This window comes from Parasteatoda tepidariorum, chromosome 1 (assembly GCF_982258835.1).
Source record: "Parasteatoda tepidariorum strain Cologne lab strain chromosome 1, Ptep-v5.0, whole genome shotgun sequence".
Classification (NCBI taxonomy): Eukaryota; Metazoa; Arthropoda; class Arachnida; order Araneae; family Theridiidae; genus Parasteatoda; species Parasteatoda tepidariorum.
This window is the reverse complement of record NC_141755.1, coordinates 71,535,241-71,557,190: the sequence shown is the minus strand read 5'-3', so window position 1 is coordinate 71,557,190 and position 21,950 is coordinate 71,535,241. Positions and strand designations below refer to the sequence as shown.

General features: G+C 27.2%; 1 protein-coding gene across 1 annotated transcript in view; it reads left to right on the top strand.

Annotated features, from left to right (window-relative positions):
• The first annotated feature begins 349 nt into the window (after positions 1-349).
• Positions 350-21,950, top strand: part of LOC107437838 (uncharacterized) — a 341,669-nt gene continuing 320,068 nt past the window's right edge. Inside the window, exon 1 of the mRNA XM_016049967.4 lies at positions 350-898. Within this exon, the coding sequence (XP_015905453.2) occupies positions 870-898 (29 nt within the window). The 5' untranslated portion in view covers positions 350-869. The remainder of the gene's footprint in view (positions 899-21,950) is intronic.

Below are 21,950 nucleotides of genomic sequence, written 5' to 3'. Positions count from 1 at the left end.
AAGTACTAAAAGACGCTGGCAAAAAGAAAGAGATTTTAAAAAAAAAATGGCGGATGGAGAAAAAAATATGCAATTTCATTAAAGTTTCACAGATAAAAATAAGGCCAGATGTAAAGGTACAAAAAAAGATTATACTTGTTCTCATTACGCGTTCAAACAAGACGTTATTTATTTTCATATCTTTTTTGAAACTCAATTTAAATATCTCTCCCTAAAACATCTTTCCTCAAGACATAGAATCAACTTTTCACGTCGATATCTCTCCAGGCGCGCTCTTTTTCTCAAACATCACGGTAAACACACCTCTTTTAATTCTTCACCCCCTCGGACACAAGTGATTTCAACGAACGGGTGTTGAGTTTGGCGCCTTCTAGCCAACACACCTCCAAAATCGGGAAATCGCCAAGAACCCTTTTTCGGAAAATCCTGGATCCCATCCAAAGGCACCGTTGGTGGCTACCTTCGAAACAAGAGAGTAGATAGGGGAGATATTTTGGCGCTATTACAGTACGATACCGGCGCTTCGTGTTCGAAAAGGTTAAAAGAATTCCGGGAGCAAAAGATGTTGATGAGCGCGCTCAGAACTCATTCTTGGCTGAAATGGGCGACTAAAGAGTGCGCCTAAATTCGTGCTCGGAATACAAAACTTTGCTCTTTCTTATCCTACGCGGATGAGGAGGAAAATTTTATTCTTGTGTTCTAAGTGATATCTTCTTTTTTTTGGCTTTGGTTATTCCGTATTTTTCTCGCCAAGGTGTGTGCCAGGCGAAAGGATATTAAACGAAGTAGTCTACTTTTTTCCGTGTTTACAAGGATAAAAAAAATATATATATATATAAACAATTTCAGTGTCTGACATTGAAGGTTAAATGTTTTCTCGTTGGAAGTCTGGTGCCAGGTATGTTAATGAATGGTGATTTAGGTGTTTCTAAATCAAGTTACTTTTGCACAAGATATAAAATTTCTGAAACACAAATATATCACTCTCCCTCCTCCAACATATCACCGAAATAAAAATTTCGACATTGAATATTCTTTTACTCAATAATTTTTCGAGAAAAACAATCAAGATGCACATAGAATAATATATACTTAAATAAATCAAAAACTTAATGTAAAAAAAATCTTTAATTTGTCAACTACATGTAGATTAAAAAATGTAACATAATTATAGTCACCTTTAATTACTTTGAAACCCGTGATATTTGCAAAAAATAGATACTACGAGTAAGATGTTTCGAGGGCATTGATTAACATATTCAATCAATATAATTTATTAGAATGAAATTGAAATATTATAATTTGCAGTTTTCCGGATCAATCTTCATTTAAATAATAAAACTAAAACTCGTACGGATTATGTAAATGGGACCTGGGATTACTTTATACGTATACTCTACTTATCGAGTTGAAAGTCTTTAAAATTGAAAATGTAAATGCTTGATAATAAGACAGTTTGATAGTTTGTTGTTAGATATCGATGTAAAATTATAGTATCGATACGAGAAGATTATGATGAACTTTGTGTTACTTAAAAAATATGCTTAGAAGAATCAGTTTTTTTTTTAATTAACGAAAAGAATCTGATTGAGTCGTAGTTAATAAATAAAGTGTGTGAGTTATTTTGTTAGCTTAAATTTGAATTACATTCTTTCAAGAACAGAATAAGGAAAAATACTTCAATAGACCAGCGCTAAAAAAAAAATTTAGATCACGTAACTCAAATGAGAATTTCTTGTATGCCGTACTTTAAAATACATCAAATTGTTGAGATCTAAAGTTTCTTTGAATTATTAAACAAGGTTATTAAATAAGAATTTAAAAAATTTAAACTCACCTGGGAGAAAGAAAAATTATTACGTTTCATTCGTAAGAATATTAGTAACAATTATTTTAGCACAAATAAGTATTTTTAAATTTTACAGTACTTGCTATTTGGATTAATATTTAATTACATTAATAATAAAGTAAATATTAGTTGAAAAGATAAAAAAAAGGATTAAAGAATTGAAAAGAGTGCATGTTTTCTCATTCGCTGGGTAATAGCAGTTAAATATCAATAAAAATTGTAATACAAAAAGTAGTAAAAAATAGAATATTTGTTATTATCCCTTAATGACATAACATTATTAATACAAATAATTATCACATTAATATTAACGTAAATATGAATTGGATTGATTTTTAATCATCTAAATTATCTTGAATAAGGAACAAGGGAAATGAAAGATGAATCAAGAAATTTTTGTTTTCTAATTCGTCAAAATTTCAGAAATGACAAAGCTATTAAAAATGACAGTTTGAAAACTAAGCAATTTTAATCATTATTGATGTTAATTTTATATTGATATGTTAAATATTGATAGATTAAATATTGATACATTAAATATTGATATTTTTTAAATATTTTTATACTGATATTCAAAATATTATTTTTAAAACATAAATTACATTAATATTTAATTGCACAATTAAGGATAAAATGGATGCTTAAAAAATATTTATTAATGTTATACAAATTTTTCAGTATAAATAAATGAACAAAGATAAATAGATAATAGAGGCAGATATATTATATAAAGGCAAATATATCATATTTTGTGTAGTATGCTGCGTAATATATTACATTTTGTTAAATTATATTTTTTGTTTCCGAATATTTTATATTACTTCATTCTTATTGTTTAACTTTACTACATTTAATATGAACTACTAAATCAATCGATTTTTTTAATTTATTTTGATCAATTTATACTGATTCCTTTTGATTTAATTATCTAAATTATTCTCATTAATTACTATTACTTCAATCTCAAAAATTTATTTCCCTAAATTGTGATTGATTAATCGTATTATTTTTGATTAAAGTGAAGTAATTTACTCTGGTTAATTTATGTTCATTAGTTCTTGTTAATAAATTTTACTTTGTTATTTTTAATTTGTATCATTTCCTGATATTTCATCCTCATTAATTTATATCCTTTTTTCCGGTTGAATAGTGATAATTTACGGAAGATTAATTTGCATGCCAAGTGATCTGAGTGTGATTAGACTCATTAAATAATCCGCCAGTTCAGTCACTGAATTTTTTTACCTTTTATTCAAAAAAAATAAGCCAACTTATTTCCTTATGAAACACAATGCTTAGAATGCGTCTCTTATATCTATTTGTTCTCATTTTTTCATTGCTGATTTTTGCCGTAAACTGGACTAAGTTTTTGATTGGATATTATCTAGAACTAAAAATAACTATGAACATTTCATACGATGTAAATAAATTGGCTTATTTTAATTAAAAATACGGTTCTTTCTTTTTTGAGTTTTGTTTCTTTTTAAAATGTCTCACTTTTCAAAAATATATTTAGCGCTTTCTTTCGAATTTCAAATTTATGTATAGAAAGGTTTATAAATGAAAGACGAAATGTTTATATAAATGAAAGACTAACTGTTCTAAATGTTTAAATTTTTTTATCATAATAATGTGAAAGAAATTGCTGAAAATATTTTTAAACTTACTTTTCTTGTTAGAAACGTCATTTTCTGTTTAAAAGTAGAAAAAGTTTAACTTCTTGTATTTGATATTTTCATCATTATATTGAACTTGAAATGTTTCTGTCTTTAATTAGGAAAAAAACTCTTTTTTATTGCTGTACACTGTAACAAATTCTTAACCAAATTATGGTATAAAGTACCAGCACTTAGAGCGCATATTAGACATTTTACCCAAAAATTCATTCGTACCATGAAATATTGTACCGTGATTTTTTAAGTAATAATTAGAGGAATTCAGTGATTTGGTAATTATTACTCTAAAAAATACGGTATTTCAGACCTTACTAATCAGATTTTTTCCTTTTTTCACAATATATTACCAGAAAATTGAATTTTACGGTAAAAGACATCAGTACCCTGAGTACCTTTACTTTTTACAGTAATTTGATTCGGAATTTCTTAGAGTGCATGTGAGTATACTGAAAACACTCTTATAATGAAAAAAACCATTTCATGTTTTTTTTAACTTTATCTAGATAGACATAAACATGCTGATATAGGAAAAATCTGTGCAATACAGCACAGTTTTTTTAAAGCTATGAAAAACGCTGATATTTCATTTAAGAAAAATATAACTTCTAAGCACAATTAATCCAAGCTCGATATGATTTGAAAACAAGACTCAATAGTCTTATCATCCACGATATTTTACTTCAATACATCCATAATACTTCCAAATTCATTTTAAGAAATTTCTCAGGGTTTTCTGAGTTTTCATTCAATGCGCTTTATATTTTGCTCAAATTATCTAAACAATTAGGCATTCTCTTTTTGCTTATTCTCTAGTCTTTGTAATCTCTAATTTTCACTTCTTGGTCCTAAGTAATTCCAACTCGATGAAATTGATAACATTTGACAACTCATTTCCTTAATTAATGTTGGATAAATTTGATTAGTTTTCTTTTGAAGTACAATTGGATGAATTGTGAACAAAAGTTGTATGCCTTGAAAAACTAGACTGCAAGTCCTGGCTCCAAGTCTAATTGAATTATAATAGAAAAAATTTATATAGAAGTTTCATAAGCTTATTCATCTATTTACTTTGAAGTATTTCTTAAAATAATGAAAAAATAAATAGTTTCGAATGGCATAAAAATGGAGCATTGAGAAATTCTTGACTTAACAGTGTTTTCATTCAGTAATTTGATTCAGTAAATATAATATTTTTAACTTTCTTTTTATGTATTTTCTAATTTTTGCAATCTCCAGTTCTCCTGCCATTTATCGTCAGTAACTACAACTAGATAGAAATAAAAACATTTAGTAACAATTTTGTTAATTAATAATATCTAGGTTTCTATCGAGAAAAGCAAAGTTTTTAATTTACAAAACTGTTGTCAGGCCAGTCTTGGCATATGCTTCTGAAGCTTGGACAATGACAAAACTGAAGTAAAATTGTAACACAATATTATAGAGAAAGATTTTGGGGAGTATACTTGGTCGGGTAATTAAAAACAATAACTGGAGAAGGAGATTTAACTTTGAAGTGTACAAGATTTATAAACAAACCGATATTATTAAATACATTAAAATAAATAGAATAAATTGGATGGCCCACGTGATTCGAATGAGTGATGACAATACAATAAAAAAGATATTGCTTTTTAGACCTACTGGAACAAGAAAGCGGGGAAGGCCGCGGTTGAGATGGGCTGATGATTTTCTTGGAATTAATGAAAAGAATTGGAGATTAAAGATAAATAGTAAGTCGTTATGGAGAAATCTTCAGAGGAAGGCATTGGCTCAGATTGGGCTTTGAGGCCAACCATGTGGCCTACCATTAGGATGATTAACCATTAGTTTATATACATCTTTTATTTTGAAGAATTCAAACATTAGCTAGCAATAAATTTAATTTATTTAAAATTTAAATACTCCATACATACTACAGTTCAGCTAGATGAAGTCTCAGTTTTCGTTCTCAAACCAAAACTTAAATCAGTCCGGAAAATATGAGACAAAGCACAGAAAAATTATCTATATCATTAACTGAACTATTTACATTCAAAACATGTGTGATTAAGTTTTAACAAAAGTTGTTTCGTTATAAATAAATTCTTATCGTCGCACCACGTTCGGAAATAAGCTTTTTATTAGTTAAATGTAATCAATTTCCAACTCATTACTCTCTTTTTGCAAAATGCTGGATTTAGATCACATTTCCCAAATCTAGTCTTATGTATGCATTTAATTCCCGACTCAAAGCCATATGTATTTTCTTTCACTTTAACATCAGTTTTAATTAGTTTCATTCGAATAATTTTGGTTCATTATTTGCTTTTAAAGGCAATTCTCAGCTTTTATTTTGTATGACAATCTCACTGACTCATTGTTTAGCATAATTAGATAAGCGCTAAAATTCTTTCTCAAATGTATTCAATACATGCTTGCAAATCAATTCAATGGATTATTTTAAATTCAATTTTTTATTTTATTGAATGCAAATGCTTCAGCTTAAATGTTAAAAGGATGTATTTAAAATGATATAATTCTTCCTCATTCGAATGAATTTTAAATTTATTCGAATAAATGAATTGTTTAGTGAATGAAATATGGCAGACTATCTTTTTTTGCATCTTTTCTTTTCGGATATTAAATTTTTTTTAAATATATGCATCATGCAATTTAAGCCTATTGTGCTATAACGTTTCATTAATGCTTCAATTATTGTTCTAGTTGATCAAAACCGTGACAATATTTATGTATGCATTAAAATGGCTCCGAGATGTGATCGTTAAAATATAGCATATGCAAGTTATTTTAAGTTTTTTTTCATAAATAAACGGCATTTTTCCAGTTTAGAGAGTAAATTAAAGATACAAAATTATACTATTATACACTAATGTTAGAGTTTATTTTTAAAAATTTGATTTAGAATAATTGATTTTTTAAACTTAATAAATAAGAAAATAAATCAAAATAAAAAGAATACTTAAGTTATGCTTAAATTCATACAACTCTCTTCACATATTAGTCCTTTATATATTATCCCGCAGTGGACTAATCGTAAAGACACGGTTCCCAGTAGATCACCGAAGTCAAGCATCACTGGCTGCGGTAAGTAGCGGGTGGGTTACCACTTTGATCAGCCTGCGTAAGGACCGAGTCGGTCTTCGCCAAACAGTTCTACCATAAAGAACTCGACTTCACGCCGGATCGTCTGGCTACCAAAGCCGGGGAGCCATCCCCTCTGCAGAGGATCAAAATTGCGATGGCATGTCTTCGGATCATCCTCAGGGATGTTTCTCATGCCCTCGTCAATAGCCCATTGTGCAGCTCTAGGGCAACGTAAACAAAGTACTGGCCTTCCTTTATATATTAATTAGGATTCTGGCAAAGGAAAAAACTATGTTTTTATATTTCCTGAAAATAAATAGTTTTTGGATTACACTGTAAAAAATTCTGGATCAAATTACGGTATAAAGTAACGGCATTTTTGGTGCATCATCTGTAAAATCCATTTTAATGTAAAATTTAGTTTTTACAGTAAAATATTAGATCGTGGTTTTTACAGTAATTTTTATTAATTTAGAGTGGTTCAGTGATTTTAATGTCATTATCACTTTAGGAATTACTGTATATCAGATTTTTTGTTCCGTAACATGATCTTGTAAAAATGGATTTTATGGGGAAAATACAGTCACCATGAGTACAGGTACTTTTCATCGTAATTTTATCCGGAATTCTTTACAGTGCACTAAAGTTAGACTATCAATATTTTGTTTGTAATAGAGTATTAATGACTAAATGTTATCTTACTAATAACTTAAATTATCATTAATCTGCCAATATTTTTCCTTTGGTTAATGTAGACCTTTATTTGGTCGAAAAACATTTGTCCTAAAATTATGAATATTTAAAAAATAAAAACGCTTAATTACGTATAGAAAAATAATCTACAAAAATAAAAGAAAAAGTTTTCGTGTTTGTGCGTGTCTCGTGTAACTTCAAAACTGTCCACAGATGACGGATCATTAAACAATAGAATCAAAGCGCAATTATAGCCAACAATGGTAAAAATAATTAAAAACTGTTTGGAAAGACGTGAGAAAAATAATTTTTTCTAATAGGTTTAGAATCACGCAACTGAGAAAATTAAACTATATATAATTATTTTTAAGCTATCTAAAAGATGATATCAGCGGTTATTGCTTGCTTACATTTCTATCAAATAAAAATGTCTGTATATTACATGTCCAGTATTATTTACTTTTGATTCACAATGGCAGGTAAGGTCAACGAAGGATGACGCCACGGAATTAGAATTTCGAAAACTATCTGAAATCGCGCGTTTATTTTGTTTGTAGTTACGCTTTGAAAATACTTTTTTTTAAAAACTTAAATATATAATGTAAAATCAACGAGAGTTGAAAATTAATATTTTTAGTTGAATTTCTGAAAAGTGTCTTTTGCAATATATGGAAGCAAAATCACCATATAGTGCAACATATAATACAAAAAATATTGGAATTATTTAAAATTGTTTGCAATATAGTGCGGTGTTAAACAATAGTAAATCATTGTTTAAGGTGACAAGGGACTTTCAAAGAAGCACAAATTTGTCAAAAAATCGATATTTTACATTTTATATTTCTAGAAATCTTAGCATTTAACTGAACATTTAAAAAAAAAAAATTCTGGAATAAGAGCAGAACTGATGAAGTTATGACCATTTCAGTTTTGACCACACCCCTTTGTTTACCTTTTTTTGAATGCAGCTAACTGTTAAAATTAGTTTAGTTTAAAATTAATTTTAAATTGGTTAAATATTTTGTTAATTTTTTTAAAGAAATTTAAACTATATAATTATTAAACTATTTCATTAGACAATATTTATAGGTATTTATATTAAAAACAAGAAATATTTGTTCAGAAGTAAAATTTGCAATGAAAAAGTAGTAAATGTCATTTTTCTCAAAATGTCTTTTTTGACAAATTTACAAATTTCATACTGTTCCAGCATAATGAATTTTCGTTCTATTGACCTGAGAATTTAATGCTATATATTGATGAATATTATTAACATTTTGTTGGAAAAGTTTTTTGAATTAAGTGAATGGAATTTTTTTTATGCATGATATTTTATAGAGGCATGATAATTTTTTACTAAAAATGTAGGTTTTTTACTGTTTTTTTAATGTTATTTGTGTCTATAATAAAAAATAAAAAAAGTACTCCCAACAATTTTTTCAATATTACCTAATATGTAATATTTTAAAAGAATTTTGTCATTTTGACAAAATTTCAGACGCGAGGAGTAATATAAAAAAACATAAAAAATTCAAAAATTTTAATTTTTTAATTTCTTAAATTTTGAAATATTTCTTTGAAATTTTGTATAAAAGTTGTTTTTAACAATATAAATGTATTCTGAAAATTTCAAGCAAATCCCTTCATAATTTCAAAAAAAAAATTTGAAAGCCCCTTGTCGCCTTAATTTTGGGGGAAAAAATTTATTTTCTGTAGCATGAGATTTTTTTCAAAGATATTAGATGATTTTGTTTCGCTGATTTTATACCTACAATTGGTTTCCTTCTACATTTTTATTTTAAAATGACATTGTTAGTCTATCGTTCGTCAAAATGCATAAGTTTAAAAACGTTTTAGATCAACAAGGGTTAGCATAAATGTTGCAAATGTTGCGACATATTTCTAGGGGAATTAAAGCACATAATCAGGATTCACATTACATAGGAACCTGTGGCTGCATAGGAATTGCATAGGAACCATCGTCATACGCAGCTAGAAGCGCTTCCCAATTACGAACTGTTTGTCCATGTATTTCCGAACAGGTAAAAATAATTTCATATTTGAAATCACTACACCCGAATTATACAAGAACAAGTTTTTTTTATAAATACAACAAAAATTCATTTAGTTCTTTTTCAACCCGCACGATGAATGGGCATTCGATTAATTTTATGAAATTAAAATTATCTTCATTAAAAGATAGCTAATTTAAAAAGAAACAAGTTTTTTTCAATCGAATCCATCACTACATTTTATTCCAAAACTGCTTTTAAAACGTAATTTAACCTGTTATACTGAGTAGTTAAAGTATTAATAAGGAAAAAAATGTGTTTAAAGTATTTTCTAAGATCATAACAAGTAGATAATGGATAATGCATTATGGTTGAGGTCATTTGTCGGTTTCATTACAAATGTAAAAAATAATGAAAAAACGTATTTAGTTATTTTTAAATAACGTCATAGTTATTTCTTATAAAAGTAAACTTAACAAGTTTTTAAGTTAAAAACTAAACTAAAAACTTAACAAGTATTTTTAAACTGGAAACTAAAGTAAAAACTTAATAATAATTTCAAATTAAAAGCTAAATAAAGATTTTAAAGAAAGTATATAGCAAATAAAATTGATAAACAATAAAGAGCAATTTCTTAAAAGTTAAAAAAATTAACCAAAAATCTTTTTCGGAAGAAAAAAAAATTTGACATTTCTTTTGGCGATCATTGTACCGCACGTATAGAAAATATTTTTAGAAAAACATATTCAGTTGTCACAACTCAACCTAATAAAAAATTAAAACAAAAATATATATTGGATATGAGCCAAGAGTTCAGCCCAATTTCGAAAAAATACATTATCTTTTAGGTATTCCACTTAATGATATTCATTTCATTTAAAAGTAGGAAAATATTACGTTAATAACAAACACTACTGTTCAATTTTTAAATGCATTCATTTTAATAACTTAATTCTGTTTTACAGAATTGGATATTAAATCAATATTTTCTACGTTATTCTAAAAATAAATCGACGACAGTTTTATGAGTTGCTAAGCTCTTTTAAAGTATTCTACACACGAGTTTTTAAAGCGCCATTATTGATTTAACAAAAATATGAATTTATTCATTTTTATTTAAACTAAGGAATTTTTTACTCACTTACCTTTCCTTCAGTTTTTTAAGATGCATTTATTAAGTGTCAATAAATTATAATTCCACAACAATATAAATTTGCATGCGATAATGCGTTTTTTCTAAGAAGCATGTATTGAAGTAAATTTTAGTGGATTTTACAGTGTGCCTCGATATCACTGTTTCAGTTTCAATTACTGTTTTTTCAAATTTTGTCAAAAATTAATTCTATATACCTGGCTTAGATGAGGTCGCACATTAATATATAAATTACAATATAATTGATGTATAATTACTGGAATTCATTATAAATAAATTAATTAATCTATAATTAATATATGATTAATATATGATTAATATATAATTAATATATGATTAGTATATAATTAATATATAATTAATATATAATTAATATATAATTAATATATGATTTATATATAATTAATATATAATTAATATATAATTAATTTCAGTAAAAACTTTTCACAAAGATTAACGAACGGCTTGGTAATGGTATTTCCAGTAAAAAAAAAGCTATAAATATAGTAATAAAAACCAAAATATACACTATTTGAACCATTCAGTACGTAGTTTTTCTATTCATATAGCAACGGTTTACCGGAAATTCTGGTTTTCAAAATTATAGTTCTTATTAATACAAAATTAGACAAAACTACAAATCTGTATACCTGACTTTTTTGAGGTCACACATTAATATATAAATTAAAAAATTGAAGTGTTAATTCCGGTAAAAACATTTCAGTAAGATCATCGAAATACATGGTAATGGTATTTCAAGTAAAAGAAAAAGCTATAATTATGGTAATAAAACCCAAAATATACGTTATTTAAACCATTCAGTACGTAGTTTTTCCATTCATATGGTAACAGTTTACCGAAAATTCTGGTTTTCAAAATTATAGTTCTTATTAATACAAAATTAAACAAAACTACAAATCTGTATACCTGACTTTTTTGAGGTCACACATTAATATATAAATTAAAAAATTGAAGTGTTAATTCCGGTAAAAACATTTCAGTAAGATCATCGAAATACATGGTAATGGTATTTCAAGTAAAAGAAAATGCTATAATTATGGTAATAAAACCCAAAATATACGTTATTTAAACCATTCAGTACGTAGTTTTTCCATTCATATGGTAACAGTTTACCGGAAATTCTGGTTTTTAAAATTATAGTTTTTATTACTAAAAATTTAGAAAAAAATACAAAACTGAAAAGTTTACCGAATAAATGGCTTTTATGCCATGCTCTAAGGTAGCATGATAAAATTACCAAATTTTATCACATAGTATGAAACCATATTTTATTGTTAATTTTACCGAAATCATTGCCACGCACTTGGTTAAAAACTCGCAAACTTTTGGTGTTTACATAGAGCCAAAAACACAGTAAATTTTACTGTGCGTTTTTCTCATGGTATTAGAAATTTTTAAAAAAAACATTGTTGTTTTTCTATTGCTAATATTTTTTTCGAGTATAGCTCTGAAATAAAATTGAAATGATAAGAAAAGAAGAATATAAATGTTAAACTTCATGTTGATGGAATTTATGTTGATAGAATTATGTGCAAAACCATATTTCGTTATTAACTTTACCAACCGCATTACAAAATCTCTTCAGTAAACATTGCTGTGATTTTGGGTATTCCCATAGAGCTAGAAACATTCCAAATCTTTCCATATTCTGGTAGTTTTGACCATACTTTTTTCTCGGTGTACGTTGACTAATACTTATACAATTAAAAATAAATTTACAATTATAAAAGTGTATAATTCAGATGAGACAAGACGAAAATAAAAATGAGTGTCTTTGTACATTGTAAAGATTAACGTCATTTTCTATTTTTTCAAAAGAGCATTTCTTGTGGAAAATAATATTTTTATGAGTAATGCACTGCAAAAAAAATCGAATTCCATAAACTTATAAAGTACTTATCTCAAAATAATATTAAGGTCTAGATTAATCCTCGAAACATTTAATATCTGGTAAAATTGTATAAAACTTTTTCCTGCCATGCACTATTTTCTCTTTCAATGACATGGAGAAGCCGTTTCTGTTGAAGCAGGAAAGACAACATCTGAAAGTTCATAAAAATCAGGGACTAATCCTCAGAAGTTAATTTAAAAATAAAAGCTTTTAAAAATGTCTATCTTATCACAATATTTATTAATTAGAACCATAATATCATTTGCTTTTTTTCGGCTTAAATAGTTTTTAGAATTTTTTTTTTACTAAATAAACAGCTTTGATTATTTTAACTCCTCATTTACTGTGATGTGATTGACTTCAATAATTTTTTTTTATTATTTAAAATTAGTTTCGATTGTTATTAATGTGAGGGTCTGTCTCGAGTGCAGCATTTGAATATTTCCTTTTTACTAAAACAATTGAAATATAAATTTACCAAAATCCTAGTATGAAGCTAAAATAAAATGCATTATGAAATATTATAACTTATTACAATTAATAGAGTTTTAACTGTAAATGCAATTGCATAATAAATTAGTAAATTACCTAATGAATCATTATTTAAACAAGCACACCATTTGATTAAATAATTAAACACTTCACAAAGAACTTTCGTCTCATAAGCCTTATTGCTGAGTAATAAAATGAAATGAATTAAATCTCATATATTTAGTTTATAGAAGAAACTAGCAGCAGAAAGATCACGTAACAGAATTTCGAAGTTATTTCTTGTAAATTAGATCTCGTTTTCAGCGCACACATACATTTACGTTTTAAAGTATTTGCTAGAATAAAACAAATTTTAATTATTTTATTTTAATTTACTCACAAGGGAGTCTAGGGAAGTGTGTCTTCCCATTTTTGAAATAAACTAGTGGGATGTATGCCTTATGAGGAATAATTTTAGGGGGCAACATTCGTTTCGGCCCATAGAAGGTCCTATGAGAGATAAAAAATAGTTCAATCCATAGAAAAATCGGTATTTTATTACTTCAATGCAGATTATTAGTTATTTTAATTATCTCATACTCCAATTAATTTTGTGGTACTTTCATGCACTATATAATGCATATTTATTGCCAAAATTGATCTCAAAAGTCGGATATACCTATTTTAAAAAAAATGTTTTTAAGCGATTATTCTAGTTTTAGTAAAAAAACTTTCAAAAAAGTATTTTATTGTTTATAATTGGATAAGGAGGTAAAAATGCCATAGCACAAAAAAAACTGTAAAATTCATTACTGTTCACTTGTTTTTATATTGGAAAATTTTTTGAAAAAAAAATTTTAAAAGTTTGATGCCAATTTTTTTTAAACTATCCTAACAGGTTTTTCTAAAAAACTACAGCTATATAAAAGTTTCGAAATCAGTTTTGACAATAAATATGCATTATATAGTGCGTGAAAGTACCACAAAATTAATTGGAGTATGAGATAATTACAATAACTAATAGTTTGCATTGATGTAACAAAATACCGATTTTTCTACATATTGAATTATTTTTTATCTCTCATAGGACCTTCTATGGGCCGCACCGAATGCAGCCCCCTAAAATTATTCCTCATAAGGGATACATTCCACTAGTTTATTTCGAAATTGGCGAGTCACACTTCCCTAGTCTCCCTTGTCAGACACTTCGTCTATTTTCTGCTTGTGACTATTATTATGTACTTAAGAATATCTTACAATTACAATTTATGATATAATTATGAATTCTAAATATTGACATTACATACTCTGCCCTTTCTAAGAGGTCCATATGGATTTGATTTTAGAAAGCATCAATGTACAAATTTCTTTATAAAACTCTGTATAAAACCGTTTATATCACAGAAAAACAAAAATTTTTAAGAATGAACATCTACTTTTTAAGCAGCCTAGTACTTCTATTTTAACAAAAAAAATCTTGTTATTTTAAAAAAAATCTTTATGAAGTGAATATGACAGTATTGTTGTCGGTACGAGCAAAATTCGCATGACAAGTCACCGCTGGAATTCAAACCGGCGTCATCCCAATTGGAAAGGGAGATCTCCGTTATCTGAACTAGTATAATTCTAATGTTGTTCCAGTTCTATTGTTCTTCATTATGGATCTATACTTTTTTTAAAGTCTTATTTGTTGAAATCATATTTAAAAGTAAAAACGTTTAAAACAATAAGTGGCCCACTCTTATAAAAATGTCTGTAAACTTATCGAATTTTTATATTTAAAAAGAGATAATAATCAGGTAGAACATCAATTTCACAATATAGTCAAAACACAGATTTATTCATACGATGATCAAAACAATGAAATAGTTGCTGAAAAGTAATAACAAGTATAGAAACTAACCGTAAACTGATTTTAAAAAAAGGTAAAAGTATCTTACAGTAAACAAAACTGTATTTCAAAAACTAAAATTTGAACAGAGGGATTTAATCCATTTACGGAGAAAAACCGTTTTATGTACAAAACAACTTTCAACTGTCAAATATACGGAGAGTATCCGTAAAAAAAAGAGAAACTTTTTATAGTGCGCAGATAACAATTAAAAACAGAAAATCTGTATATTTCTCTAAGCATTTTTTTTCTGTTAAATTTTCTTTCTGTACAATTTTCAGTTATTTTCCACAATTTATCTGAGTACTTTATTATAGATTTAGGATCTTAAAATGTATTAAATTTCGTAAATGTATTGTCTAAAGTTGAACAAAGTCTTAATTGCCAACATACAATGTCTACGGGAAAATGGGGCTACCATATCTGATCTTCCATAAACATTATGGAACAACAGCCTTTATAAAATCTGTATTAATCTTTATCTGCATTTATTCTATTTTTGCATAATCATATATGCACCTAAGTATCTTAGATTTTACTTTTGGTAACAAAGAATTTTAAGACAATGCGTCCATACTTCAGCTGAACTTTTAACTCTAATTCTAAGATAGTGCTTACAGGAAATTAAGCTGTTACATTTTCTCTTTCGTCAACGTCAACAAAAGCTTTAACGAAAATCTGTTAATTTGTACCTACATTCTGCATTTTAGAATGGCACCCACTTATCTTTCAACCTATGTATTATCATAAAATGCCTTTATCAGAAAATGTCAATGGCTTTATTAAATATCATTCATATTACTGAAAGCCTGAGTTTTCAGTTTCCATCAATTTGTCATCCAGCAAATTTCTCGAAGCAGGAATAGAAGTTTCTTCCGGCAATTAATAGTGTTCCACTGCACTCAGGTGCCGGTGAGGTGGATTGACGAAACCGGAAACGCCAGAAATCGAACGATCTCTCTCGTCACCCCCTCGGCCATAAGCGTGGGAGGTTGCAGCTTTTAGTCGTATAATATGATGTTTGCGCAGACGATATTCTCTCCAATAAATATCACTTCACGACAGATCATTCTAATCAACTTATTTGAAGAAAAATACTCAAATATTTTTACTAATTTTTTTAAGTTTAATGACAATTAATAACATCGTACTTTAATAAACTCATTTGTTCATTAAATTGAATATTTTTGCATGAAAACTGTGTGTTTGTTAAGCTTTTACAAAACGGAAATGACGTACAGTGCTCAAAAAAGATTAACAGATCACCCTGAGCAATTTTTGATCTAATGATCGAATATTAACGTTCTGGGACTCAATCTTAATGGTTTGAGAGGGTGCCCTCAAATATGCAAGTTAATAAGTGCAGATGATATTTTAAGTTACGAATTCAGACATAAAAACGTACTTTTTGTGAATAAATATGCCTCTTCTTTTCGATTGATACGGATTTCTGACCCCTAAAATAATGTGGTTAGCTGCAAAAAAATTTAAATTATAAGGTGCAAAATTTTTTTGCATCATTTTGAAGAACATAATTCTACATGGTAAAATACAAAATTTGAACGAAATCGGTCGAATAGTTTCTGAGAAAATAAATTTTAAATATCTGATTTCTTTGAAATTCAATTTCTCAGGAGCTCTTTAGCCGATTTTGCATAAATTTTGTATTTTGCCATGTAAAATTATATTATTTAAAATTAATCCCTTACATACGGGAGGGGGGAGCCGCAATCTGGGAAATATAGCCCCAATAGTTGGGTAAGAGCAGTGATAAGATTGGAATCTTTAATATAGCTTAAAAATCTAGATAAACAATGCTTATAAATAAAAAATCTATTTTTTCACAATAATCCTGTAACTAGATTATAGTCAACATTATTTTTCCCAATTAATAGTAAAAATTAGATAAATCATTTTCTTTATTTTCATTCACTCGAAGAAAAATTTATTCTTTTCCAAAAAAAGCTCATATTCCGTATATTGTATCTTAAAAAATTAATAAAGAGCATAACCATAAAGTATTGTTAAAAAAGTTAAAACTATTAAGAACTTAATTATAAAATTTCTTGTCTGCTTTAATTTCTATAAAATGATAAACAACTTATAATTAAAAAAAATAATTATTTATTCTTATTAAAGACGATTTGTTTTCATTAAAAAATCCTATTATGAAATGGCAAGTATCTCCTTTCTTAAGATTTCATTCTTAAATGTTATTCATAAGTTTATAATTTAGACTCAATAGACTTAAGACTTTAGACTTAAGTAATATTATATATTATCAAAAGTATTATATCTCCATATTACATAAAAATGGTCTTTAACAATTTAGTATTACTTTTGGTTCATTCTTATTTGATAAAAAAATACGTTCAATATGATTCTTTTGTAACAAAGATGATTCAGAAACCTTTGGCAGCTATCAATATAAAATTGATAAAAGTTTTGCAATAAATAACACATTTATGTCTAACCAAATCACTACTGACGAGGGAGGAATAAAACACATTAAAATTATAGTGATTACTCAGAAAAAATTTGGACATGTTTTACGATTTTTCAACTCTTCTCAGTAAATTGTAAAAAATTTAAGTTAAAAAGATACCGGTACTCAGGGTGCCGGTACTTTTTACCATAAAATCTATATTTAATTTTTACCAGAATATGTCTCAGATCAAAAAATCTGATGTGTGGTAATTTTTACAATAATAATTACAGTAAAATCACTGAATCACTCTAATTAAATAAATGCTGTAAAAATTAGAGTATAATATTTAACGATAAATGAATTTTATTGATCATGCAACTAAAGAGCAGGTACATTGTACTGTAATTTCCTCCTGAATATTTTACGAAGTATTCTTTAACAAACAAATAAGTTTTAATGTTTACGGTCGATCCATCCGTTAATTTCTCAAACATTCTATGTTTTTTTTTCTTTGTTTTCTTTGTTTTTCTTCCTTTTTTATGTATACATTTTTTAATAACCACCCTCCATGCTTATACTTTTTTATTATTTCATTTACAAAGATTTAAAAATATTCATTAAATGTGGTCAACCTTACGCAGTTTGTTGACAGTAATGTGCCAGGAAAATAAGACTCTGAAATTAATTTTACCCTACTTATTTCAATTGTTCCAGTATAGTTTCTCCGATATTTTCCGTAAACATTTTCCCGTTTCTTTATATTTTACTTCATGTTGTTAATTGCATAAACCCGAAATTTCCAACAAAAATTTATACCTTTCAGATTTTCATCCTTCACGCACTTCACATTTGCTTAAATTCTTCCTCTTTAAAATCCGGCATTTTATTTCGCTCGCTTGTTGCTAACCACAGATTTAATTCTTCGATAGTTGATTCAGCTCTTGCTAAACTTACTCGACCAAAACGCATCTTTTTTTTTAATCCTTGTAACGAATTAATTACTACACTACTTTGCTTTGTTCATCATACTGGCCTGTCCACGCAGACATTTTTGATCCTTTCAGCAAAACTAAATTTAAGTTCCATAAAAATCCCATCCGTCTATCCGTATTGATATTTACTGAGCATTTACAGCCTACCTTATCAATACGTGGAAACAGCAAGAAAAACGGCTAATCTTTAAAATTTAGAATAAGAGAACACAACAGACATGTCTGTCATCAGAATTTTGGTAAATCATTTATTGTGGAAAACTTTTGGAACCTTGAACATAACTTTATCATCAATTAAGCGAAAATTATTTCCACCTATATGACACCAGCTCATTTTGAAGTTCTGGATTCTTGTTGCATTCAAATGGATGTCAATTTCCGATGAATGAAACATATCCTCAGTCCTCACAAATCCTTCATACCACCAAGAACCGCATCAGTCCTTGATTTGCCGTTTTCGACCACCATCGTTCCCCTCGGCTATCGTGGTTCACATTTCATCGCTTGTCTTTGTCGTTCACTTTTATTTTAGTCGAAAGCTTTCTTCGATCAAATCTGTTATATTTTAAGCATACACATCTAGTATGTTTTCAGAATGAGTACCTAATTTGTGAGTGCTGTACTTTTGTCAACTTTTTCTACTTTAAAAATTTTTGAAATCTACGAATTATCTCGACTTTAATTAAGTATTCATGCATATAAACCTCATTTCAGGAAATCCAGGATTTCTAAAAAAAAAAACAACATCAACTAAATCATCGAATTAGATTTTGAAATTTATTTAAAAGAATACAATGTACTCGAAAATTTTAAAGTCAGCTTTAAAATCAATAAATAATTTCAGCTACAATTTAAAAGTTCCATAAAAAGTTTTTATTGTTCTTAGTCGCAACTTTCTTGTTGTAAAAACGGGAAAGTAACAATAGGTAGATGTTGTAATATTTTATTACTCTTCTGAAGTTCTTTTTATTGGCTTAAATTCTTATTCTCATTTTTGTTCTATGAATTTTTCACATTTCTTAAAAGTATTCTACTCTCTACCTTTCAATGAAATATTTATACTTTACTCTAAAGTTTTTCGCTGATACGCTGGTCTTGTTTATAACATTTCTTAGATGAGAAAAATAAGAGCTTATGTAATGTAATTTAAAATTTTTATCCAAGTAAACTTAATTCCATTTCCAAAACTGATTTCTCACTTATTTCTATTTAATTTTTAAAAATATCTATCGCTCTGAAATCTTTAGTACATAAGATATACCCGTAAAGTAATTTGAGTAAAACCCGTAATTTGAGGTAAAAAAAATAAGTAATTACGTAGAAGCTCTATATTTTATTCGAAATTTAAAATGTAGGATTTTTGAACTTCATAAAATGGAATGTAATTTCACGCAAAAAGTGTAAAAGATATTAAAATAAATTGTTTAAGTATTATTTTTGATGTGAAAAAAATGCAATGTAATTATAGTCAAAACTATCAATATTAACGTTAAATATTAAAGTTTTTCTAAATTAGTTAGTACAAAACTGAAAAATAAATTAATCAAAAAAATGGATTTTATTCTATGCTCTATGGTATCATGATAAAATTATCAAATTTTATCGCATAGCATTTAACCATGTTTAACTGCAAATTTTTTCAAAATCATTATCACCGCGCTTGACCAAAAATTCACGAATTTTTATTGTTTCTAAAGAGCCAGAAACACAGTAAATTTTACCGTATTCTGATCATACGTTTTTTCTCACTGTATTAAAAAATTTTAAAAAAAAGTTTTTTTTTCTGTTTCTATTACCAATATTTTTTCCAGTATTCTTCTATATTGTTACTGTAATCAAAATTGAAATGGTAGAAAAAAATTATAATTTTAAACTTTATGTTGATGCAACATAAATAATATTTTTTTTTGAAAATCTTTCTGTCTGTTGGCAGGGTTCAATCAGATTGATAAAAATCGCAATATTATATTATCGACTGAAAAATTAGACCATCACATTAAATCAAAAATTAGCAAATAAAGTGTCTTTTGACTCTAAGGGTATCAACAAGTATTAAAATATAAATGACTCAAGAAAAATTATTGCTTAAAGCATAAACTCACAGAAAAGAGTAATGATCAAGTTCCAGATAACATAACAAAAGAAATCTCAGAAGAAATCGACAAAAAATATAAAAATAAATAATAAAAAAAAACAACAAAGAATTACTTCAAAGAACGGAAATTTCGAAGATGAAAAATAGATTACGATTCAGAGATTACGAATACTTGCATGTATACAAAATTCCAATTTCCTTTGCAGCTCTTACATTCGAAATATTTTGTTACGAATAATTGAGTTTTCTGAACGTTGTGCTTGAAACAGGTAAACAAACTATTTTCAGTTATATGTATTACAATGCGATTGCCTTTAATTATATTCTGAAAACTAATGAATTATTTACTGTAGTTTACATACATTCAATCAAATTCTCGGCGAAAATTAAAGAATGTTCGAAACTCAATTTCAAATTCTAATTAATATAATTGGCGTTATTAGCAAACAACGTTGATTTTTAATTGATCATTTGCATTATGTTATTGAAAAATGTTATTGAATTTTTATTATCTAATTACATTTTGCAACATTACAGTGCTTAAAAATTTGGTGTTGATTTCAAATAATTTCAGACTGTTACATTAACTATTTTTCTTTTCATTTAATGATATTCTGACACACATATTTGCAAAAACAATTTTCCAATTTTAAACATATATAGGAGGAAATATCACGATATATAGAAATTTTTATTAGTCAACATTGTTAAAATATAATATTTGAATGCATTTTTTTTTTTATTTCATAAATTTAAATTTATATATTTTTAATATTGAGTTTTAAAGGCAGTACATTAAATGTATCAGTGGAGAGTTTTCCACTCAGTGATGATTCATTTATTGGGCCTTCGGATACAATGAAAGAATTTGAGAATAAAGATACTGTGTAAATATTGGAGAGTAAAGATGCAGTGTAAAAATTTTAATTGCGCAAAAATGAAGAGTAGAGTAGAGATAAAGTGTGAAAAGTAGAGAATGATGAGAAAGTGTAAAAATTTAAGTGTAAAAGTACAGTATGACAATTGGAAAGTGTTAAAAATGGAGAGTAGAGTGTAAAAAATGGGGGGGGGGGTAGAAATACAGTATGATAATAGGAAAGTAAAGATTCAATATAAAAATTGGTGAATCGAAGCGGTGTAAAAATTAAAGAATAGAGATACAGTGTAAAATTTGAAGAGTAGAGATAAATTGTAAAAAATGGAGAGAAAAGATACTGTGTGAAAATAGGACGTTTAAATCTCAGATAATTTTCTTCGTTTTTGACGAATCCATTTCTTCCAAAATACCATTCATCGCATTATTGAAATTACGACCTTTATTTATTTGAGAATACGAATTTCTTCAAAATTCTTAGGCTTAATGGTTTTGAGATATCAAATAATATATTGATTGCAAATCAAATAATCTATCGATTAGAAATCTAATGACGGGTAGATTAGATTAGGATTCATTTGATTAGAAATTAAACAAGATGAGGGTATAAGTCGTCTGTCATAATAACAGTTTTCGAGCTGAAAGCGAGCATACTAACCCTTGAACCACCTCATCTTACGGTGGAAACTGTATTAAAATCAAATATAAAATTGATGAAGAACTTCCGGAGGGCACTGAGCTAACACGTTAGTGAGGAATAAATTTCGTCAAACAGTTAAAAATTACTGTTTTGTCAAAATTTTGTGATGAAAAAGACAAA